The sequence below is a fragment of the Pristiophorus japonicus genome, chromosome 4, assembly GCF_044704955.1.
Source record: "Pristiophorus japonicus isolate sPriJap1 chromosome 4, sPriJap1.hap1, whole genome shotgun sequence".
Classification (NCBI taxonomy): domain Eukaryota; kingdom Metazoa; phylum Chordata; class Chondrichthyes; family Pristiophoridae; genus Pristiophorus; species Pristiophorus japonicus.
In genome coordinates this window covers 263,914,205-263,940,254 of record NC_091980.1, presented here as the reverse complement: position 1 = coordinate 263,940,254, position 26,050 = coordinate 263,914,205, and the positions used below count along the sequence as shown (strand labels likewise).

General features: G+C 42.5%; 1 protein-coding gene across 1 annotated transcript in view; it reads right to left on the bottom strand.

The window, feature by feature from the left end:
* Positions 1 to 8,292: 8,292 nt before the first annotated feature.
* mdga2a (MAM domain containing glycosylphosphatidylinositol anchor 2a) overlaps positions 8,293 to 26,050 on the bottom strand; it is an 842,847-nt gene continuing 825,089 nt past the window's right edge. Inside the window, exons 18-19 of the mRNA XM_070877927.1 lie at positions 19,327 to 19,432; positions 8,293 to 8,384 (exon numbers count right to left, since the gene is read on the bottom strand). Of these exons, the coding sequence (XP_070734028.1) occupies positions 8,293 to 8,384; positions 19,327 to 19,432 (198 nt within the window). The remainder of the gene's footprint in view (positions 8,385 to 19,326; positions 19,433 to 26,050) is intronic.

Genomic DNA, 26,050 nt, shown 5'->3' with positions numbered 1-26,050 from the left:
AATGTAGGTCAGTGAGCACAGGGTGGTAGGTGAGCAGGACTTGGTGTGAGTTAGGACATGGGCAGCCAAAATTTGGATCACCTCTAGTTTACATAGGGTAGAATGTGGGAGGCCAGCCAGGAGTGCATTGGAATAGTCAAGTCTAAAGGTAACAAAGGCATGGATGAGGGTTTCAGAAGCGGATGAGCTGAGGCAAGGGGGGGAGACAGGCGATGTTATGGAGGTGGAAATAGGTAGCCTCAGTTATGCTGCGGATATGTGGTTGAAAGCTCATTTCAGGGTCAAATCTGACACCAAAGTTGCGAACAGTGTGGTTCAGCCTCAGTAGTGAGCAAAAGGTACCCAAGAATTAACAGCCTTACTTATTGAGGCCGTTCGACTATCTGATGCAGGAAACTGAAAAGTCACAATGGTGCAGTAGGCTGTGCTTTTCTAAGGTTGTGGTTATGATATATTTTTCAGGCACAGCAAAGGGAGCCTTACCCTGCTATGGCCTGAGAGCAGTGGATGTGGACATTTGGTGCCAAAAATGGAAGAGTATTAAATGTCCCACCACTGATGTTACCTGCCTTGAAAACCTAAGTAATTAACAAGAAAGATGTGGAAAAAAACAACAGAAAAATGATGCTAAAAGATGTAAAAATTAGTTACAAGTCTTGTCCATTTTTAATTGTGTCACGATGGTGAGCTCTTTTGTTTCTAGATTGATCTGAAGGTCAGGAGATTTTCAAAGTAAGAGATGTACTGGACAAACGTCTATGTGTCCATACCCACTGCCTATTAATGATCAACTCATACACAAATAAGATAATGGCCGCTTTAAGAAACTGTTCAATACAATCAAGCACAATTGTTTCTTCTCTGTAGATCGAATTTTTGAAGCAAAGGAATCATCTTCGGACTTCTCTACGATCCTGGATTCTTCTAGTGGTTTGGGTAATGTGCTGTTTCCTCCCGTCAATTCTATAAAATGCAGAATCCATCAAATACACGCAGGTAACTAGATGCTGTGGCCATGAATGGACATTACTCGGTAATGGATGCGGTGAATCCTAAAGTGGTGGATGAGTTCAAAGATACTGGAATGACCAAGGATGAATATGACTACAGTTCCTTTACATAAACCCCCTCATCCCGAAGGCATTCACAATTACCACACAAAATTAATCTTGATTACACAAAATGGACAAAAAATACTGTTAACACTGTTAATTGTTACATTTCAGACATACATTTGACTATATAAATAACCGTCCATACAGAGATGCACTTGAGCAAAATTAGCTGAAAAACAATGTGTGCAACACCATATCACCATTTGTAAGTGTAACAAAATACAGTTACAAATGTGCAAACAGTGGGTTGCCCGTTACTCACTAAGGAAAAATAGATCCCACAGCCATTGAAAAGGTGCCACAGCTGTCTGCCTGTGGAGCATATCGATGTGATTAGCAGTCACAGTCATAGTCACAGTTCACCATTCAGTAAAAGCTATAAGGATTAAACAAAAGTACCACACACACTTGCCACTGATATATTCAGGTAATTAATTGGAATTGGAATGATTATTTTAAAGGTTAAGTTTGGATTATCTTGAGAAGCACTTTGAAACTAAGTGAGGAAAATTAGGCTGCACACACCTTTAAAACGTTACATTTATTGATGACTCAAAGATAAAGTGCGATTGGATTGGTTTTGCACACTAATTTCTGAGAAAGGCAAACATTGTGCAACACTAAAATAAGTAAATGTACCTGCAAATACCATTTATTTTGTCGGTTGCTATGGCTGATCTATTTGAGTTGACTATCCCATTTATTTCAAAACAAATAAAGCAGCAAGAACTAGCTCCTGGGAGCACCTCCAGATAAATGGGAAAATGACAATGCTTACAAAAATATTGAACAGTTGTTAAGGTTTCTGAGCTTTGTAGTATCTTTATAAGTCCAGCCTCAATGTTATCCCACACCAATGTATACATCTGAAATGAACTCATTCATACTCAAACATTTCATCTTCGTTTGTGTTCCTCAATCTTTGAAAGGGAGATTTAGCTCAAAATACTAAAATGCATGTTCTGTACTATTATTGTTCAGCAGAATTGACATTTTCCAATCTAAAATTTGAGAAATTTCCAGTTTTTATTAGAAATTCACAACAATTTTGTTCAGATATTTCAATGGAGAGGTTTACAGAGCCCCACAATATTTTGAGTTCTGAGCCAGTTAAAGAAACTGAAATCTAGTGAAAATTAACTTTGTTGTAAAAATACTGCTTCAATCATCATGGGCACACTTGTCACGAGAGGGGGTTCCTCACACTTTACACTTGCACCTCAAACGATAACATCAGTACGACACACAGATAGAAACATAGAAACATAGAAAATAGGTGCAGGAGTAGGCCATTCGGCCCTTCGAGCCTGCACCGCCATTCAATGAGATCATGGCTGAACATGCAACTTCAGTACCCCATTCCTGCTTTCTCGCCATACCCCTTGATCCCCCTACTAGTAAGGACTACATCTAACTCCTTTTTGAATATATTTAGTGAATTGGCCTCAACAACTTTCTGTGGTAGAGAATTCCACAGGTTCACCACTCTCTGGGTGAAGAAGTTTCTCCTCATCTCGGTCCTAAATGGCTTACCCCTCATCCTTAAGACTGTGACCCCTGGTTCTGGACTTCCCCAACATTAATAAGAACATAAGAATTAGGAACAGGAGAAGGCCATCTAGCCCCTCGAGCCTGCTCCACCACACAACAAGATCACGGCTGATCTGGCCGTGGACTCAGCTCCACTTACCCGCCCGCTCCCCATAACCCTTAATTCCCTTATTGGTTAAAAATCTATCTATCTGTGATTTGAATATATTCAATGAGCTAGCCTCAACTGCTTCCTTGGGCAGAGAATTCCACAGATTCACAACCCTCTGGGAGAAGAAATTCCTTCTCAACTCGGTTTTAAATTGGCTTCCCCGTATTTTGAGGCTGTGCCCCCTAGTTCTAGTCTCCCCGACCAGTGGAAACACCCTCTCTGCCTCTATCCTGTCTATCCCCTTCAATATTTTAAATGTTTCTATAAGATCACCCCTCATCCTTCTGAACTCCCAACGAGTAAAGACCCAGTCCACTCAATCTATCATCATAAGGTAACCCCCTCATCTCCGGAATCAGCCTAGTGAATCGTCTCTGTACCCCTTCCAAAGCTAGTATATCCTTCCTTAAGTAAGGTGACCAAAACTGCACGCAGTACTCCAGGTGCGGCCTCACCAATACCCTGTACAGTTGTACTCCATCCCTCTCGCAATGAAGGCCAACATTCCATTCACCTTCCTGATTACCTGCTGCACCTGCAAACTAACTTTTTGGGATTCATGCACAAGGACCCCCAGGTCCCTCTGCACTGCAGCATGTTGTAATTTCTCCCTATTCAAATAATATTCCCTTTTACTGTTTTTTTTCCCAAGGTGGATGACCTCACATTTTCCGACATTGTATTCCATCTGCCAAATCTTAGCTCATTCGCTTAACCTATCTAAATCTCTTTGCAGCCTCTCTGTGTCCTCTACACAACCCGCTTTCCCACTAATCTTTGTGTCATCTGCAAATGTTGTTACACTACACTCTGTCCCCTCTTCCAGGTCATCTATGTATATTGTAAACAGCACCGATCCCTGTGGCACACCACTAACCACCGATTTTCAACCCGAAAAGGACCCATTTATCCCGACTCTCTGCTTTCTGTTAGCCAGCCAATTCGCGATCCATGCTAATACATTTCCTCTGACTCCGCGTACTTTTATCTTCTGCAGTAACCTTTTGTGTGGCACCTTATCGCATGCCTTTTGGAAATCTAAATACATCACATCCATCGGTACACCTCTATCCACCATGCGTTATATCCTCAAAGAATTTCAGTAAATTAGTTAAACATGATTTCCCTTTCATGAATCCATGTTGTGTCTGCTTGATTGCACTATTCCTATCTAGATGTCCCGCTATTTCTTCCTTAATGATAGCTTCAAGCATTTTCCCCACTACAGATGTTAAACTAACCGGCCTATAATTACCTGCCTTTTGTCTGCCCCCTTTTTTAAAGAGAGGCGTTACATTAGCTGCTTTCCAATCCGATGGCACCTCCCCAGAATCCAGAGAATTTTGATAGATTATAACGAATGCATCTGCTATAACTTCAGCCATCTCTTTTTAATACCCTGGGATGCATTTCATCAGGACCAGGGGACTTGTCTACCTTGAGTCCCATTAGCCTGTCCAGCACTACCCCACTAGTGATAGTGATTGTCTCAAGGTCCTCCCTTCCCACATTCCCGTGACCAGCAATTTTTGGCATGGTTTTTGTGTCTTCCACTGTGAAGACCGAAGCAAAATAATTGTTTAAGGTATCAGCCATTTCCACATTTCCCATTATTAAATCCCCTTTCTCATCTTCTAAGGGACCAACATTTACTTTAGTCACTCTTTTCTGTTTTATATATCGGTAAAAGCTATTACTATCTGTTTTTATGTTTTGCGCAAGTTTACATTCAAAATCTATCTTCCCCTTCTTTATTGTTTTCTTAGTCATTCTTTGCAGTGGTTTAAAATTTTCCCAATCTTCTAGTTTCCCACTAATCTTGGCCACCTTATACGCATTGGTTTTTAATTTGATACTCTCCTTTATTTCCTTGGTTATCCACGGCTGGTTATCCCTTCTCTTACCGCTCTTCTTTTTCACTGGAATATATTTTTGTTGAGCGCTATGAAAGAGCTCCTTAAAAGTCCTCCACTATTCCTCAATTATGCCACCGTTTAGTCTGTGTTCCCAGTCTACTTTAGCCAACTCTGCCCTCATCCCACTGTAGTCCCCTTTGTTTAAGCATAGTATGCTCGTTTGAGACACTACTTCCTCACCCTCAATCTGTATTACAACTCATTTACTTTATTTTGAATGCTGCGTGCGTTTAGGTAGAGTGTTTTAATACTAGTTTTTAAACCATGATTTTTAGTTTTGATCCCTCCTACAGCCCCTTTATATTCATACATATTGTCCCTTCCTATCACCTTGTGGTTTACACTTACCCCAGTGCTACTCTGCTCTGTTGCCTCCTGCCTTTTGCATTCTTTCTTGGGGTTCTGTTCATCTGAGCTCTCACCTACTCTAACTAGCTCAGAGCCCTCTCCTGGGTTCCTATCCTCCTGCCAAGCTAGTGTAAAGCCCTCCCAACCGTACTATGAAAACCACCCGCGAGAACATTGGTCCCGTCTCTGTTGAGGTGTAACCTGTCCGACACAAGGACCACTGATCAATTGGTCAGGCTTTATTAAGTTATGGTATAACGTCAACACTTTTTGCTGCTTAGCCCACTTTGGAATGATGCTGGTGAGACAGAGGGAGATCCTCACTCATGGATGTTACCTAGGTCGGAGCCTCCAAAAGGCTGGGTGCCCTGCAATCTGATTTTTCTAATCACAATCCCCCATCCACCACTCCAGGCAATACAGCACCTGCAACAATGCAGGATCTTTCTCAAGTGGGCATATTTAGAAGCTACATCAATTTTGTTACGTTGATCAATAACGTGTGCTTCAGCCCTTTTCCTTTCCTCGCCGCGGTTGGCTGACGTAAACATTAACATCACATTGCTATGATATTAGGAGGAAATACTCATAAAAATTCAAACAAGAGACAATACACTTAAAGTTTTACAGTTTTTAATATAGGTGTATAAATGGCCTGAGAAAAAGTGATAACTGCAACTTCAATGTGACTACTTGCAGTGGTCCACACCAACTGGAAACTAAAAGAAACACTGTACAAAAACATTATGGTGTTGTATTTGCACCAGCTATCATTTTTGTCATCAGCTGCTTTTGCTTGAAATTTGTAATTTTGTTGTGGCTAATTCTAGTTTGAGAACAAAAAAAAAGCAAGATTTATTATTCTACTGGAAAAGCTGACAGAAAAATATACGAAGTGAGCCAGATTTGCGACAGAAAGATAAAAGGAAGTTTTCTTTTCCTGAAACTATTAGCAGGAGGCCAGTGGTGATTATTGCAATTGCTCAATAAAGAGAACACTATTATTTCAGCTCAACTGACGAATTTGGCAAACTAAACATCACTTTTAGTCAAAAACAGCAAATGGGAATGATAGACGAGGGCCATGTGTACAGCTGGATTCAGGGCTGTAAGAGACCGGTCATTTCACATCGGATAAGAGGATGAGGTAAAGAAAAGTCATTAAACAACACAAGAATAGTTTTTGAGAGCTAATTCAGAGAAAATCACATCAAAAGCAACATACCAGAGGTGAGGGTGGCTGCGGGAATCAGCAAATGAATTCAGCAGATCAAATATGAATTTGCAAGTTTTGGGGACTGGTAGAATCTCATTAACTCTCTCTGTTTTAAGTAAAATCTCCCATAGTAGCAATCAGACATGCAATAAGTCACACCATACCTGAAAAGAGGTTTATTGAACATGGATGAAAAATCATCTCTGCAGCCATATCGTCTTGAATATGGACAAACTTTCTATGGAATTTAAAACAAAAGTTCAAGCCTCATCATTGTTTATTACATCTTGTGCTTTTTATATCAATACTCAGTAATCACACAAATGTTCCAATGTAGTTTTTGTTTATAATTCTAATCCAAATTCTTGCATATAATTTTTTTTGTCAATACTTGGGATTTCAGAGTGTACAATTATGCAATCTTTAGACTAAAAAGTATTTTTTGAATTAATTTAAAAGATCAAATAATTTAAACAAAAAGATCACAGAATTTTAAAACCAGCAGGATGAGGGTAGTAGTCGAGAATAGTTTGAGACCACTTGGCTAAGGTCTGACGTGTTTTCATGTGACTTGAGTGTGACCTTGTCCTTTTCTTCTTGAGCTCCAAAGGCAACATTACATTTTCCAGGCCCACTAAAGTAATAAAATAAGATGTAACAATCGGCACAGAGTTGGATAATGGGGCAGAGGCGTGTAAGCCTTCTTGCAGTCTTCAGTCAAGACTTCAATCCCAAAGAAAACTCGGTGCTTGCAAGCCTAAAAATTGCAGGGTTATTCAGCACAGTTTGTCTTGTTGCTATAGTGCTTTTGCACAGCTTGCCTATTTTTCAATCTGAATGGAGATTACTGTAAATAAGTACAATCCATCATCTGTTTGATACTCTCTGCACTGTGCACATCACTAGAGACCTTTGCTCTGGTCATTGCATTTGCACTCAATAACTGTACAAAGTGATGCTCCCAATTTTAGCCTCAGTGGAAGCAATTTTCCACAGGATCGCACGCTCGCAGACTGCGGCCATCTTGATGGCTTTAATGAATGCCTTGTCCAAGGACTTCGATTGTAACTTGAGTCTCTCTGCTTAGAGGAACAATGCAGTGGCTGCCTGCTTTGCCTGTTAATCGTAGGAATCGGCTGCAACATATATACAAAAGGTTCCACACACTCCATTATTAGCAGTGCAAAGTGTTTTCTATTTAAATGATTCAGGCAATTTTTATATTATTTTTTCAAATTGAAGGCACTTGGTTTTATGGCATGTCATGAACAGAAGGTGGTTTGCTTTCCTCACTTCAGACAGATGACCGGTTGTGTTATCGTGGCCACAAGCAAACTCCTATATAGCCCACGTACTATTTGAGCCCAGTTCACATACAGTGGGCAGAAATGCATGCAGAGAGACCAAACATGTAATAAAGCACAGCAAAGTTTACAGTGAAGGGGCAGGAAAGGAATAAAACGCTCACTACAGACAATTGTGAGATCAGGTATTCACAGCAGAATAGACAGCCGAGGACAAGGACCCGCAGTTATCTGATGCTTTGCTAAAAACTTCTCAAGGGGAGTAATTGTCAGCACTTCGTTTACCCTGTTTCCAGTAGGAAATTCTTTTGTTGGCCAGCCATTATGTCTCCTGGTGACAAACATCTCCATTCAACTGGAATAAAACCAGCCAGATCTTTGTGCTTTGACAAGATTTCTAAAGCTCTTTCAGAGTCCATCTAAATGCAGTTGTATTTTCAACCCCCTCTAAAGCAATACAAAAAACTCTTCTCTTTCTTGGGTTGACCATATTACACATATACATTTTTTTTGTTTTTGTTTATATCTGGCATCCTTCTCTCTCCCATGATGCCTTTCATCACCACACGCACTGTTTGAATCTGCAATCAGCTGATGAATCTTTGGTAATTATTTTTGAAGGTCCATGTATAAAGATTCATTCTTTGTGCAATGCCTGATGAATCTTTTCACAGCCTCTGCCGTAATAAGGTCACCTTCGATGGCTTAACATGGCGATGAGAAGAGTGACTGGGAACAGCCATATATGTATTAATACGGAGACGTCACCACCAGTTTTTAAATCTAGATTAAGAAAAAGTGCATTTTAGTAAATTTGTTAAAAAGACAAACCTGCTTCTAAATAATGCTACTTTCATTATTACATTGAAGCAATAGATGACTCGATGATAAAGTTTTGTAATATTTTAACTCCTTCATAGCTTCGATCAAGATTATATAAGTGATAAATGATTGCCTTTCAATTTCACTTTATTTGACTGGTCTATTTAATATAATAGAATGAGAGACAATTTGAACTGTATTTATTTCATGTATATTTTGTTCCAACAACACATTGTAAATGGAACACTTTATTAAACAATTAAAAACTTAGAATGCTAGAGATACAGATTTAGATTTTTGTCTTTATCTTTTGTGCAGTAAGTGTTGCTTGGATAGAGTGCAGAGAGGAAATTTGCATGAGGGGAATCATATATCTGTAACACAGCTCACCCAATTTTGCTTCTGCCCAGGTGCCATTTAGTACTTATGTTGTTAAAAACAAAAATCTACCCCATTTTGTTTAATTATCAATATGGGCTTGTGTTGATAACAAAAGAGAAAAGCATTGCTAATCGGGCTATTATTTGATTATATGTTGCTTGTCATCTTCTAATTCTTTTGTCTTTGAAGTGTTAAGTACTGCACAGGTATTGTATGCTTTTTGTAGAAAGGAGAGAAAGAAAGAGAAAGTGATAGAAAGGAAGAGAAAAGAAGAGAAAGGAAGCAAAAGGAAGTGAAAGGAAGAGCTGGAGCAAGAAAGAACAAGAAAGGACGAGATAGAAAGATATAGAAAGAGATAGGAAGAGATAGGAAGAGAAAGGAGGAGAAAGGAAGAGAGAAAGAGATAGATAGAGATAGTAAGAGAAAGGAAGAGATAGAAAGAGAAAAGATGAGATAGAAAGAGAAAGAAAGAATATGCATTTATAGTCATGACCTCAGGCCTTCCCAAAGCGCTGTGCAGACAATGAATTACCTTTGAACTGTGGTCACAGTTGTAAATTAGGAAACGAGGCAGCCAATTTATGCACAGTGAGGCTCCACAAACATCAATGAAATAAATAACCATGGGCTAGGTTTTCCACTTTTGTGCTTATCGCCCCAAAATGAGTACTATTTCCGGCATGGGCGGTAAAAAAGTGTTTTCAGATCATCGGCTTCTCGCCCATTCTCAAAGCACCTAATCTCCATTTTTGAAAATGGGCGTTACCGCGAGTGATATGAAATGGACGGTAGCATTAAATCTCGCTGACCTTCTGCCGTAAAGTGTCGCCATCCTTAGCAACAGTATGTCAACGCTTGATTCCCGTGATTCAGGAGGTCAAGGATCATCATGACATGCACAGAAGAGGAGACAGAGAGAGAGGGAGCTCAAAGGGACTGAAGGCATGTGTGGCTGTGGTGTGTGCTTGTTTGGCTGTTGTGGGAGGCACAAGGGAGATTCACCAGCAGCAAAAAGCCTACTAAACACCAAGAACATAGTTAGCACCGAGTTTTTGTCCAACAAATAAGATATAACATGGAAGGGATGGTGAAGGCCCTGGAGCTGGTAGCCAGGAACACTGGTTGCAGGGGGTTCCCAGAGCACGGCACTGCACCTCAACGTGCCGCACATCTATTGCCAACCACACGAGAGCCAGCAGCAACATCTTGCTTCTGGCTCGGAGCTCGTTCCCACCTCGGGACCGTCTTCTCCCACATCCGTCCAAGCAGCGGTTTGGCCGTCATCCCCCCCCGTCCCCCTCCCGCCAATGAAGCATCACCTGAGGAACTCCTCGGCCAGGCGGCTTGGAGTCAGGAGGGGAAGGGGAAGGGGAAGGGGTAGAGGTGGGGAGGAGAAGCGGGGGGCGGAGGAGGGGGGGGAAGGGGGGTTGGTTTTTACAGAAATACTGATGATTTCAGACAAATGTTCAGTTTAAATGGTTTTTATTTTACAAAACCTTGTTGCGCATTGGCTCAGATAGCTGCACCATTACATGCTGGTGATTCCTTAACATCAAAGGCTATAATGACATTTAACTTCAATCAACTTAAACTTTAACTGTCAACAAGGTAATGCCCACCATTGATGTATCACCTGCACACCTAGCAATGTGTCAGCCTTGTAAATAACACTAATGTTCTTTCAGCAAATCGATCATTGATGAGCTCCTGACGTAAGGCTCTTGCAGCTATCATACCACCACGGGCCCTTTTGTGCGGTATACAGGGGGGTGGGGGCAAGGCTTCAGCATCAGCCTGATTGTCTGAGCTGATGTCAGCGTCCGCCTCCTCGTCCTCCTCTTACTCTCAGCTGGACTGTCAGACTCATCAGCCAATTCCTGTCCCCTCCTGATAGCCAAGTTGTGCAGCATGGAGCACACCACCACGAATTGAGCTACCTGCTCATGGTGGTATTGGAGCTCGCCTCCCAAGTGGTCCAGGCATCGAAAGCACTGCTTCAGCACTCCAATGGTTTTCTCCACGATATTGCGAGTTGCTCTGTGGCCCTCATTCTATCGCCTCTCGGCTTCGGTGTGGGTGTCATGCGGGCGGGGGGGGGGGGGTCATCAGCCAGGTAGTCAGGCCATATCCTTTGTCACCAAGCATCCAGCATTGACCTTGTGGCTGATTGTTAAACAAGTTAGATACAGTACTCCCACGCAAGATGTGGGCATCATGGATACTGCCCGGAAATTGAGCATTCACTACCAGTATAATTTTCTGGTGGTCAACAACCAGTTGGACATTCAGGGAGTAGAATCCCTTGCGGTTCCTGAAAAGCTCAGCCTCTTGAAAAGTTGCTCGTATCGCGATGGGCGGACAGTCTATTGCTCCCTGCACCTTGGGGAGGTTTGCAATTCTGGAGGATCCTAGAGTCCTCTCATTCTGTGCCTCCCTGGTCATAGGGAAGCTGATAAATTCCCTCCTGCATGCATACAGGGCTTCAGTGATCTATCTAATGCAGCAAAGTGTGGCATGCTGAGAAAGTTCGCAAATGTCACCAGCTGTGGCCTGAAAAGAACCTGAGGCATAGAACGATAGTGCCGCGGTGACTTTGACCTCAACGGACAGTGCTGGCAGGCTGCAGATCTGCCATCAGCTGGCATACCTCAGTGATAACCTCTTTGTGGAAGCGCAGTCTCCGAAGGCAGGTGGTGTCGGGCAAGTTGAGGTAAGACTGCTTCTCCCTGTACTTGTGGGAGTGTAACGTCTGGTCCTCCTCATTAGTCAGGCATGTCTTACATTGGGCACATAATGCAGTGGGGTGTATCTTCGGCGCTCTCGAGTCTGCTGCATATAATTGGTCATCAAGAGAGGGTGAGAAAGGACAGGTCCCATTGCAGTAGCTCAGTTTTCCACCGATTGGTCACAAACAATGAATGTCCTGATGAAGACACCTATTCAATTCCAATCGGTCACAGTGCAGTCAAGATGTTTTTACAGATGTTAATATCAACTCCAACGACCTCCAGAGTACATCCAAACTCTCCCGAGGTTGAAGCACAGCAGCTTTTTAAAGGATTCGACGTGATGTAGAACATGGAGCCAAAGCACTGTGATTAGTTCTGGTTAATTGCACTTTTTCTGTGCGGTTTTTTGGGCGAGCGATATTGTGGGTGATATGTGCGCGAGGTGGTGAAAGTGATGTTGGGCGATCTCATGGCCGCTAGTTTCGGTAAATATGCTCTTTACGACAAAAAAAAGTGGGCGGGTGGTATTATTGAATCTCGGCATTAATTCATTGCAGAAATTAACGTTGGCCGATATTATGGCCGTTGATTTTGCCCATTCTTATGATTCTGCCCCCAAAACGTGGGTGGGCGGTATTATTTTTTCCCGGCGTTAAGCACATGGGGAAAGTATCGCTTGGTGATAAGTTTCTCATTTTGTGGCTAAATGAGTGATATCTGGACATTATACGTCATTTCAGCGGTAAAATGGGCATTAAGTGGGCGTTAAGCATGCAAAAAAAGTAGAGGTTCTAGCCTCATACCTTCTGTTTATTTGAATGATTAGTTCACATGTGAGATGGAAAAGTGACTTTTTATGGTATGATTAGAGAGTAAATATTACAGTGCCAGTTGAACCCCTTGTAAAAACCAACTGAAACCAGGTTATCTTTCAATCTACACCATTAAGGAAAAACAGTTGGAAATGTTGGTGTATTCAGAAATTTTGAGTGGAATTTGTAGAGAAATATAATGAAATTCGATGGCCAGTTTTCCCATTCTTAAGTGTATTGTTCATTATGCAATAGTGAAGCCTTCAAAGCAGGTCTGTTATTCCTGATGCACCAGATAGTTTTGGTTATGATTTTGTGAATTGTGGTAATTACATATTAATCCAGGTGTGGGAGACCAATCAATGTGCCTCATCCTTGGAAAGACTCAATCCATAATATGGTGATGTAATTATTGTGAATGAAAAAAATGACAACATTCGACAAAAAATACAGCACATCCTAATGGGTGCTGTATTTTTTGTCGAATGTTGTCATTTTTTTCATTCACGATAATTACATCACTATATTATGGATTGATTCTTTTCAAGGATGAGGCACTTTGATTGGTCTCCCACACCTAGATTAATTAATACTCATCATATTTTCCATCTCATATGCTAGCTTTCTCGATTTGTCTTTTGTCATAAGGTTTGTATCCCAAATATAAGCTTTTGAAAATATGCAATGCTGAAAATGCTGGGAAACATAAACTATGTTGCAAATAAGAGTAATTACACTTAAAATTAACAGTACCAGGAAAAAAAACTACCTGTGCAGATTATAGAATAGCAGGTCCTAGCAGCATGTTATCCAATCTCAGGTTTCAGATCTCTGAACACACATGAGCTTGGTTCTCACACTTTATTTTCTGATGCTCTCAATCGTGTTGCAGCCCTGCAGCACATTGGGCCCAAATTTGGCCCCCAGGTTTTTTCGACGCACCTCCGAGCCCCCCGCCGCCATTTTAGATCAGAACATAGAAACATAGAAAAATAGGTGCAGGAGTAGGCCATTCGGCCCTTCGAACCTGCTCCGCCAGTCAATGAGCTCATGGCTGACCATTCCCTCAGTAACCCTTTCCTGCTTTCTCCCCATACCCCTTGATCCCTTTAACCGTGAGGGCCATATCTAACTCCCTCTTGAATATATCCAATGAACTGGCATCAACAACTCTTTGCGGCAGGGAATTTCATAGGTTAACAACTTTCTGAATGAAGAAGTTTCTCCTCATCTCAGTCCTAAATGGCCTACCTCTTATTCTAAGACGATGTCCCCTAGTTCTGGACTTCGCCAACATCGGGAACGTTCTTCCCACATTTAACCTGTCCAGTCCCATCAGAATCTTAAACGTTTCTATGAGGTCCCCTCTCATCCTTCTAAACTCCAGTGAATAAAGGCCCAGTTGATCCAGTCTCTCCTCATATGACAATCCGGCCATCCCTGGAATCAGTCTGGTGAACCTTCGCTGCATTTCCTCAATAGCAAGAACGTCCTTCCTCAGATTAGGAGATCAAAACTGAACACAATATTCCAGGTGAGGCCTCACTAAGGCCCTGTACAACTGCAGTAAGACCTCCCTGCTCCTATACTCAAATCCCCGAGCTATGAAGGCCAACGTACCATTTGCCTTCTTCACCACCTGCTGTACCTGCATGCCCGCTTTCAGTGACTGATGAACCATGACAACCAGGTCTCGTAGCACCTCCCCTTTTCCTAATCTGCCGCCACTCAGATAATATTCTGTCTTTGTGTTTTTGCCCCCAAAATGGATAACTTCACATTTATCCACATTATACTGCATCTGCCATGCATTTGCCCACTCACCGAACCTGTCCAAGTCACCCTGCATCCTCTTAGCGTCCTCCTCACAGCTCACACCACCACTCAGTTTAGTGTCATCTGCAAATTTGGAGATATTACACTCAATTCCTTCATCTAAATTATTAATGTATATTGTAAAGAGCTGGGGTCCCAGCACTGAGCCCTGCGGCACCCCACTAGTCACTGCCTGCCATTCTGAAAAGGACCCATTTTCTGCTTCCTGTCTGCCAACCAGTTCTCTATTCACATCAGTACGTTACCCCCAATACTATGCGCTTTGATTTTGCACACCAATCTCTTGTGCGGGACCTTGTCAAAAGCCTTTTGAAAGTCCAAATACACCACATCCACTGGTTCTCCCTTGTCCACTCTGCTCGTTAAATCCTCAAAAAATTCCAGAAGATTGGTCAAGCATGATTTCCCTTTCATAAATCCATGCTGACTTGGTCCGATCCTGTCACTGCTTTCCAAATGCGCTGCTATTTCATCCTTAATGATTGATTCCAACATTTTCCCCACTACTGATGTCAGGCTAACTGGTCTATAATTACCCATTTTCTCTCTCTCTCCTTTTTTTAAAAGGTGGTGTTACATTAGCTGCCCTCCAGTCCATAGAAACTGATCCAGAGTCGATCGACTGTTGCAAAATGATCACCAATGCATCCACGATTTCTAGGGCCACTTCCTTAAGTACTCTGGGATGCAGACTATCAGGCCCTGGGAATTTATCGGTCTTCAATCCCATCAATTTCCCTAACACAATTTCCCGCCTAATAAGGATATCCTTCAGTTCCTCCTTCTCACTAGACCCACTGTCCCTTAGTACAATCGAAAGGTTATTTGTATCTTCCTTCATGCCAAAAGCAGCAGCAAAAAAAATAGTTGCGATCATGGCCGATTCTCGAGCCGCCTGTGAAGCTAGCGTGATGCAGAACAAAGACAGGGGGCTGCGGAGCTAGGTCCCGGCACTGAAAACAGTGCCGGGACCTCTGTACATGCGCGCAGACTCTAGTTCCTGGCAGGCCGTGTCGGCAAACGCACGCTGCAGGCTGTGTGGGAGGGGTCAAAACACGCCGTCCCTAGCCCTGGCTGAATGGGCTCCCTCATCGGCGACCCACTGCATTCCCTACGGTAGCACTTCTATTTTTTATTTGTTATTTACTGATTGATTTTGGTGCTTTAGGTGCAGGGTTCCTTCTATTTTATTTATTTTTTATTTATTGATTGCTTATTACTTTGGTCTTGGTGCTTTAAGGGCAGGGTTCCTTCTATTTTATTTGTTACTGAATTGCTTATTACTTTTTGTGCTTTGTTTGGTGCTTGGTGGTGCTTTAAATGTTGTTACTTGCGCCGATTCCTTAACTGTAAGTAAGGTCTCTCTGTGCAGACAAAAGTGGACACATACGCTGCCCTAAGTTAGTTTAGTTCAACTTTTTTCTGGACAAATTGGCATAAATGGTGTAAGTGGCTGGGAACGACCCCCTTTGAAAAAAAAACTGACCGAACAAAAAACCTAACTAACTCACTTACACTGGCGCAAATTAAATGCCCATATTTGCAACTAAAAAGATACACCAGAAAAATCAAGTTACACCAAAAAAAACGGTGCAACTCATGGGGAAATTTGGGCCCATTATCACTCACCTGCTACTCTATAGGGCACGGTACAGTGTTAAAGTGCCATTTGTGAAATGTTGAAAAACTCCTTTGAGGAATTTGGCTTATCGCATGATGTACTCAAAACTTAGGTCTTGGAATGCTAGAAATACAGACCCAACATCTCAGAGGCACTGCGGTAACTTTTCCTCTTTAGTATTTGGGCTGACTTCTACTAAATTTATTTCCACAATATGCACCCACTATGGAGTACTTAACATAATAAACTGGCTTGCATCAGAACGTCAGAGTAAGGTGAATTAGAAGTTGAGAACATCAATTCCTCTGCATCTTAGCAAAACTCCGAAGAGGAACTCATCTCTAATTCACTATGTTAATACTCGATTCTATACAAACAATACCCTCTGCCAAATGTTCCATACTGGCAGCTGGTGGAGAAACCCAGCGTCTCTCTGGGGGAGGTGGTGTAGAGAAGAACATTGCTTCTTTCCCTTTTGCCCAGAGCACTCTATATAACAATCCAGAGTGACATCATGGTTGCATGTTGTTTGCTGTTTTCATTTAGAGTGCTCTAAAAAAAAATGTGGCTCATAAAAGAAATGTTGGCATCAAAGTTGGTCTGGTGCAAAGTTCACCGAATGCCCAGCAGCTAATAACCAGCTGGGTATAAAGTGCTGCCAGTCAGTAATGATGGCAGTCACACATTAGGTATTAATTTAACAAGACAGTAACATTTTAACACTGTTAAATTAACAGCAGCAATTATGTCAATTATTGGGAGATGAATATAATTAATTTTTACCAGGCTGCAATTCCTGCATCATTATATGGCATACTTACCTTGATGTTTTTATAGTCACACCGAGACCAGGCTCAAATTTAACATGGACAATGCAATGAAAAGCATTTTGATATGAGTACAGAAACCATGCTACCTCCCTGTGCATCAGTACGACAGGGTTATATGTTTTAAGTACCCACAAGGTGCCCTTCATCGAGGAACAAGAATGAAAGACTTATATTTATATAAAGACTTTCACATCCTCAGAATATCCCAAAGCATTTCACAGTCAATTAATTACTTTTGAAGTGTAGTCACTTTTGTTTTGCAGAGAAATGCGGGAATCAATTTATGCACCGCAAAATCCCACAAACAGCAAACCGATGATCAATCAAATAATCTACTTTGTTGGAGTTGGTTGAGGAATTAACCTGGACACTGAGAGATTTCCCTGCTATTCTTCAGAAAAATGCTACAGGATCTTATATGTCCATCTAATAGACAAACTGGCTCTCAATTTAACTTCTCATCTGAAATGCGGCACCTCTGACACTGCAGCACTCCTTCAGTACTGCACCTAACCCATAACATTGACTTAGAGGAGAGTATATCACCACTGAACCAAGCTTACCCCAGAGAAGATTGCCAATTCTCAGAACTTCAAATCCCTCCATGGCATCGCCTCTCCCTATCTCTGTAATTTCCTCCAGCCCCACAAACCTCTGATTCTAGCCTCTTGAACATCCCCGAATGTAATTGCTCCACCACTGGTGACCGTGTCTTCAGCTGTCAAGGTCCTGTTCTGGAATTCCCTCCCTAAACCTCTCTCCCTCTCTTTGCTCCTTTAAGACGCTCCTTAAAACCTACCTCTTCCCTAATATCTCCTTATGTGGCTCGGTGTCAAATTTTGTTTGGTAACGCTCCTGTGAAGCACCTTGGGACGTTTTACTGCATTAAAGGTGCTATATAAATACAGGTTGTTGTTATAGGCAAACCTACTTTGCACTACATTTTAATACTGCATGATGTTGAAGTTATTTGAATCAATCTGACTACAGATATGGATTATTTTAAATACACACATGGAACATTTATGGAGAGGACAAATTGGGCTTTGGCAACTGCGACCAGGCAAGTCACCATCCAATTGAATATTGTTATGTGACCAGGGACTCCAGAAAAAAAAATCAGACTGAGCATTCCAGAAACAATTACAGTTCCGCCCATGAGGGTGAGAGCCAATGGGAAAAAGGATTCTGAAAACATAGATGAGTGGAATAAGCTTTTCTTACCATGAAACCTAGAACATGTAAATAAGTTATGATTTGGTAGAAAAGTAATGCACATGTAACTGTAAGTATCCTCTTTATAGTCTGAACTATTTTAAATGTTTAACTGAATAGCTGGTATGTAACCAACCATCGGTCATATCTCAGTGAGGTGCAGCGACGGTATCTATATCTGGACAGTCTGTTGAAAAATATTGCAAATATTGAACAATGTTATACAAACAGTTATAATCCCATATCATTATCCGGATACAAGTACTTGATGAAATGAACATATGATTATGGTTTGTAATTTTTAGACTTAAGAATGGCATGTAGGGTTTGTGTGGAATAATTCATCGAAAGTTGGTGCAGTAGATGCATCTGGGCAAGGTGGGGTTGGTCATCTCAGCGAAAGGTGCAGCTATTGGTCCCCTTCCTGTCCTGCAGAAAGCCCTTCAGATGCTTCTATGGAGCACTGAACAGATACGTGGAGCAACGTGGGCATGATTTGCTGCTTCTAAACAATGTGAAATGCATATTAACTACACAGCACATCTGTTCCACCAACTGTGTCCAATCAACAATAAATTGTCCAGGTGAATGCATGCCTTGTTATTGCCAAAATGCAGACTGCTTTAATAGATTCATATTCTCCTTCTGAAGCTAGTTTTGTTTAAGCTTGATGAGAGTACCATCTGGGAGCCCTCCATTAACCCTATTCTGCTGGTTCAAATCCTCCTGAATGTTTGAGGTATCTTCACATGTGGAAGATTTAATGACAGTGAATGAGTCTTTCTGCTGGTTGGTAGCAGATTATGGAACCTGGGGAGTTATTTTCCTGGGGAGTTACTATTCAGTGACTGCAACTGACCGTGTCTTACTGGTGAATTCCTCACCCCCAGTGCATTATCAGTATAGTATCTTCAGAAATTATAATGGCTTCTGCAATGAAAAACAACTGGAAGAAGAGAATGATTGTGACTTTGTGCGATAATGTAAAGCGGGCAATGGTGAATCGGCAGCCTGTTTTACATCTCTCCTGATTTTTATTTCCATTGATCACTACCACCCATTTTATGTCCCTCCAAAGTTGAATTTTACCCCCAGTGTGTGGCTTGGGGAGACCTGAGAAAAACAAGGTAAGAAGTGAAGAAATAAAATGGAGGAGAATGAAGCCATACATAATTTATGAAACAGTGTGAAGACCTTTCCTTCTGTTACTAGAAATACCTCTCGTACAGTTCAGGTTCTTTGCAACACATATTTATGTTGCAACTATTTGAATAAGACTCTTGAAAATTAAATTAAAAAATTGAAAATTGTGTATCAAAAGGATTGGATTACAACATTATTCCATGTGCAAATAAATGTTTTGTATTTTAGAAAGGTGCTCACCTAGTTGCTTTGTTACCTAGCTGCTCACCTAGTGACCTAGTCACTTTGTTTTGTCGATATTAATGTGCAGATTTTATTTCCAAATACTTTACTTACTGTTGACAGGCTGGTCTACTTTCCTGCACTCGCCTTCTGTTACAGTTATATCATCGATTGCAATGTCCCCCTCTACACCAGGCCCCCGAATGCCTTCAAATATCAGCTATACAACAATAAATAAAAAGGATTAGTGCTGCAATGGACACATTTGAAGTAATATAATGTTTGGTAAACAGGTTAAAGGGCAAACTATAAAAGAACATTCAAAGCACTGTTCAATGATACCATGTTCAGTAGGTGTACGTTCTCTAAATCTTCAAACCATCTTCTGAAATCATTGTCCTCTCAATTCTGTGATCCCATGCTCCGAGTGTGAACCTGCCCTTGCAAAGGGCATGCTTTGGAGATAGGGATACAAGCTGTTACTCCCATTCTCTGACTTGCATTGCAAGCACAGCTCTCTGTTGGAAGCACACCTTGTATATCCTCAACATAGTGAGGAAGGACAGTAATGAGGAATATTATAATATAGGAATAGTGAGAATGAGAATAGTATATTTTCCCTCTTCGCACTTTGTAACTCCAAGCATTCCAAACTGGGTACTTCTTAAACCTGATATATGGTTCACTCGATCTAACCCAAAGTGCCAAAGTTTCCATTTCTGTTGAACACCCATTACTAAACTACATTGATTCATTCATTTGACATACTGATAATCTTATTAGACTCGAATTTCAGAACAGTATTGAAGTGGACTCACAACTGCTGTTATGTGGGTTTAAATTGCCCAAAGTAATTTAGAATTCTGAAGACCTCTCATCGATCAGGAATGGATTTGACCACTGTTCCAAAATCATTTCCCAATGCTGCCTTACATAGAAACATAGAAAATAGGTGCAGGAGTAGGCCATTCGGCCCTTCGAGTCTGCACCACCATTAAATATGATCATGGCTGATCGTGCTGATCTTGGAGCATTTTTTAATAAACCTGGCCTGCACTGCCACTCCAATTTAATTTGGACCTCAGTCCAACTCACTCATCCATATTTGATCTGAATTGTACAATGCACTTCCATTTGAATTTAGATTGAGGCTGACTTCGTAAATAATGAAGAAGGAATTGTATTTATATAGTGCCTTTCACTTCCTCAAGATGTCCCAAAGTGCTTCCCAGCCAATTAATTACTTCTGAATTTTAGTTACTGCTGTTTTGTAGGCAAATGTAGCAGCCAATTTGCACACAGCAAGGTCCCACAAAGAGCAGGAGATGAATGACCAGTTAATCTGTTTTTTGGTGGTGATGGTTTGAGGTATAAATGTTGTCCAGGAAAACTCCACATTTCTTCTTCGATTGTTTGTGTCTACCTGAACAGGCAGACAGTACCTTGGTTTAACACCTCACCTGAAAGTTGTGGGCCGTAAATCGTGGCCTCTCCGGGTGCATACGTTGTGCGCACGCGCCCGAAAAGTCCCGCACGTTCTGGGGTTAGGCACGCAAAGCGCATGCGCCTAAACCCGGCACTTGTGATCTGTCAATTTCTTTTAACAGATTGCACGCATCCTCAGGAGAAGGGCCTTTGCAGGCGAAGATTTGGGCTATTTGCCCTACTCCTGCCCAGCGAATCTCCTTATAACTCTTACGCCTGGTAAAAGCAGGGGTATGGCCTGCTTCTATCAGCGTAAAAGTTTTAAAAGATAGAAAAATTTAATTTTATCACTAATTGTTATATTTAAAACCCTGTCCATTAAGGCAAGTTTATTTTTAACCCGAATAAAAACATATTCAAAAGAATTTCAAAAAACAATTTTTTTTTAACCATTCAATTTCAATTAATTTTAAATATGTGAGGTGTTTTTTTTAAATTTATGTATTGTGTTTCTGTGTTTAGGACTGTATTCTCATTGATAGTAATGGGAGCTTGTACAAACGGAACTCATCATTATTATCAATGAGAATATTCCATTTTCATTGGTGGTCCAGGCCCACATGATCCCAGGATGCGCTTACGTTCCTGGGATGTGTGGTCCTCTGTGCTGGGCTGCGCATCTAGGCCTCGAACCGCAAGTGTTCGTTCCTCTGGGACCACCAGGTACTTAAGTTAAAAAAAATTTTGGTTGGAAGCATATGCCCGTGGGAAGCCACCGACTGCAATTTTTGGCCCAGTATGTACAGTATTCCCTCAGTACCACACTGCAATGTCAACATAGGTCATGAACTCAAGTCCTGCAGTAGGGCTTAAACTCTCGATCTGCATATTTGGTTCCACATATAAACTGCAGTGTGCTGTCACACTAACTTACAACTCAACATTTCAGAGACACTTACAAACCTTTGGTTGGGGGCCATAACCCTGAGCATTGATTGTCCAGAAGCCACTCTCACAAACCTGTTAGAAAACAACTTGATTTTTTTTTCCGGGTGTGCTTAAAAAAAATCTATCACTGACTCTCTTTCTCTTTCCCTCCTCTCTGAATAGGCCAGAGCTTGTGAACTGTGAATGGAGGCCAACAGACTCAGCAAAATTGTGAGGGCCACAGATGAGGGGAAGGTGGATCATACTAATGGAATAGAATTCTGGACATAGCCATGGAGAAGAATATAGTCACTTCCTGTGGAGAGGCCATGATAAATGCTCAGGAATAATAGCATTGTTGTTATAAATAATGGCACAGCTGTCATAGATAGTACCCGTGCAGTTCATGGCTCCCAACTAGCGATGCCACATCATTGCACGTGCAAATTCCATGAACAATTGTGCAAAATACATATTCTGTGAATGACTCTCAATCCATGGAGCATTCTGCAAAATAGGCATAACTGTCAGGTGTCACTACACGACTCTACAACAAGCCATGAAACAGGTGAGTGTTGGGTTTTGGAAACCACTTGTCCTCCATTTTTAAGCCCACACAAATTGATTCAAAGCTGAATTAATTTGCAAAGATCAATTTTTTAGTACAAAATACTACTGAAACATCTTGTTATTGCTCATCCATACAGATCATTATTTTACATTTATTTGAATGTGTTAAATTATTCAACATTATCAAAGTAGATAAAGTGATGTTAAAGTCGACAAGAGATGGAAATTTCCTTCCAGTTAACTATTTCTAATTATTTATTGACTTTTTCAGCTTTTGGTGTCAGATTCATGTGAAAACTTGCAAACCACAGCACTTCATTTTAGCCACTTTCAGCGAATTACATTTTGCCTCAACCTCATATTGTGGCTGAAGAATAATGCACTCATGTAAAATACTCCTGCACAGATTGATCATTTAATCTACAAACAAGCATTTCCCCATTCAGGGTCAACCAGGCAATATGCAACCTCAGGGTCCTGCTGAGCATCTGGTCCATCATCAATACTACACATTTCCATCTCTGTAACATCTCCTCCCTCCATCCCTTCCTCACTCCATTTGCTGCTGAAACCCTCAACCTTCACCAATGCTTTACTTGTTGGACTTCCTGTCATGTATCTTACATTATTATATATAACTGTATCCTAACATGCTATACATGACTGTAATAAAATATGACCTGTAACCACCAGCATACCTTACTACCAGGGGTGCACTTGCAAGAGACAGGTATATACGGACAGATCTCAGGCAAGTGCAGCATTCCAGAGCTGTGAAATAAAGGTGCAGGTCCAGAGTGACCTTGACTTCACTACATGCCTCGTGTGAATCTGTACTGAGGGGACAGGACCTTACAGTGGCGACGGGTTACGGGATTACAGAATCCACAGAATGGCGAACAACGGATCAGATGAAAAGTACAATGTGGGAGACAATTGGGAGGACTTTATAGAAAGGCTCCAGCAAAGCTTTGTAACCAAAGATTGGTTAGGCGACGATAAGGCAGACAAGAGAAGAGCCCATCTCTTGACCAGCTGTGGCTCGAAAACATACGCTTTAATGAAGGATCTGTTGGCACCCGAGAAACTAGCAAGCAAGTCGTTTGAAGACCACCTGAAGCCAGCGAGCAGCCTACACATGGCCAGACACAGGTTCTACAACTACAGACGCTGTGTGGGCCAGAGCATACCCGACTTCGTGGCGGAACTTCGGAGATTGGCTAGTTTATGTGAGTTCTCCGATGAACTGAGGAGAGAAATGCTGAGAGACTTTTTCATTGAAGGAATAGGCCACACAGGCATATTCTGAAAGCTCATAGAGACCAAGAATCTGACCTTAGAGGCAGCAGCACTGGTTGCACAGACATTCTTGGTAGGGGGAAGAAGAAACGAGGTTGATTTACAATGCAGGTACGACAACTAATGAAATTATGGAACAAGGAGTTCACAGCATTAGACAAGCTGCTACCCCCACACACAGACAAAACCGGGAGAACAAGTTCTCGACAGCAGGCAGAAGCCATCAAGGGCCACAGGAATGGCCGTTCACACTTCATCAACCCACAATGCGAGCAATCAACTACAAACTGAGAGAAGCTCAAGAGAAATCAGCCAGACGCAGCTCATTCTTTGTGAACACTTTAAACAATAGAACAGGTCGGTGCTGGAGGTGTGGGGGTGGGCACCCGTCAAGGGGATGTCGATTTCAGCAGGCTGTTTGCAGAAATTGTGAATATAGAGGGCATTTGGCCCGCATGTGCAAAAAAACGGCAGCTCAGCTGGTATACGAATCGGATGGGTCGGAAAGCGGACCAGAAGATGGTGGGGACAGTACCCGGGACACCGATGTACAGCAGGTCAACATGATCAATGGCCGCTGCTCCTACAACAGGACGCCTCCTATAATGATGAGGGTCCTACTCAACGGGATATCTGTCAACATGGAGCTGGATACCGGAGCGAGTCAATCTCTCATGGGCGGTCAACAATTTGAACAACTGTGGCCGCATAAAAGAGACAGACCAAAACTCACAAGGGTCGACACCACACTAAGGACCGAAACCAAAGAAATCGTACCAGTCCTCAGCAGCGCCATGCTCTCTGTCACACACAAAGGGACAGTGAACCGACTTCCCCTGTGGATTGTCCCCGGAGACCCCCCAGCACTGCTGGGGAGAAGCTGGCTGGCAAAACTAAACTGGAAATGGGATGATGTCCATGCCTTGTCATTAGAGGAACGGATCTCCTGCTCAACAGTTATGAAGTGATTTTAACATCTCTTTCAGCCAGGTGTGGGCACTTTCAAAGTCAACATCTGCATCACACAGGATGCTAGACCGGTCCATCACAAGGCCAGAGCTGCACCCTATGTGATGAGGGAAAAGATTGAACACGAACTAGACAGGATTCTGCGGGAAGGCATTATATCACCTGTGGAATTTAGCGACTGGGCAAGTCCCATCGTCCCAGTCATGAAGCCTGATGGATCCGTACGAATCTGTGGGGACTACAAATCCACCATAAACAGAGTCTCCCTACAGGACCAGTACCCGCTGCCCAGAGTGGAGGACTTATTTGCCACATTAGCTGGAGGTAAACTTTTCTCAAAATTAGACCTCACATCTGCGTATATGACACAAGAATTGACCAAGGAATCCAAGCTACTCACCACCATCAACACACATCGAGGCCTTTTCATGTACAATCGATGCACATTCGGCATCAGGTCGGCAGCTGCCATATTCCAGCGCAACATGGAGAGTCTGCTCAAGTCCATCCCGGGGACGGTTGTATTTCAAGACGACATACTTATCACGGGCAGGGACACCGACTCCCATCTCCGTAATTTGGAGGAAGTACTAAAGCAGTTGGATCGGGTAGGCCTATGAGTTAAGAAATCCAAGTGCCTGTTTCTCGCACCCGAGGTTGAATTTTTGGGCAGAAGGATTGCCGCTGATGGAATCTGCCCAACAGAGTCCAAAACAGAAGCAATTTGTCTGGCACCCAGGCCCCGGAATGTCTCAGAACTGCGTGCCTTTCTCGGACTACTCAATTATTTTGGGAACTTTATGCAGAACTTAAGCATGCTGCTGGAGCCTCTCCACGTGCTACTCAGAAAGGGGTGCGATTGGTTTTGGGGGGACGCCCAGGAACGCACCTTCAATAAGGCACACAACCTTCTGTGTTCCAACAGTGTTTTGACTTTCTTTGACTCAGGTAAAAAGCTAGTTCTCACATGCGATGCGTCAGCATATGGGGTCGGGTGCGTTTTGCAACATGTCAATAGTGCGGGCAAATTACAACCCATAGCTTATGCCTCCAGGTCACTTTCGCAGGCGGAGCGCGGGTACGGAATGGGAGAGAAGGAAGCGCTCGTGTGCGTGTACGGTGTCAAAAAGATGCACCAATACCTTTTTGGGGCCAAGTTCGCGTTAGAAACCGACCACAAGCCCCTCACGTCCCTCCTATCCGAGAGCAAGGCAATAAACGCCAATGCCTCGGCGCGAATTCAACGGTGGGCACTCATGCTGGCGTCCTACGACTACACAATAAGGCACAGACCAGGCACAGACAATTGTGCCGACGCGCTCAGCAAGCTACCCCTGGCGACCACGGAAAGGTCTGACGAACAGGACTGTGAGATAGTCATGGCAATCAATGCCTTTGAGTCCACAGGTTCGCCCATGACGGCTCGCCAAATCAGAGCCTGGACGGCCAGCGACCCAACATTATCCTTAGTAAAAAGATGTGTCCTAACCGGTGACTGGGCAGAGGCTCGCGATGCCTGCCCCAAGGAATTAAAACCTTTTCACAGGCACATGCATGAGCTATCACTACAAGCAGACTGCCTGATGTGGGGCAGCCGAGTAGTCATGCCTCTGCAAGGCAGAGAGGCATTTGTCCGGGAGCTCCACCG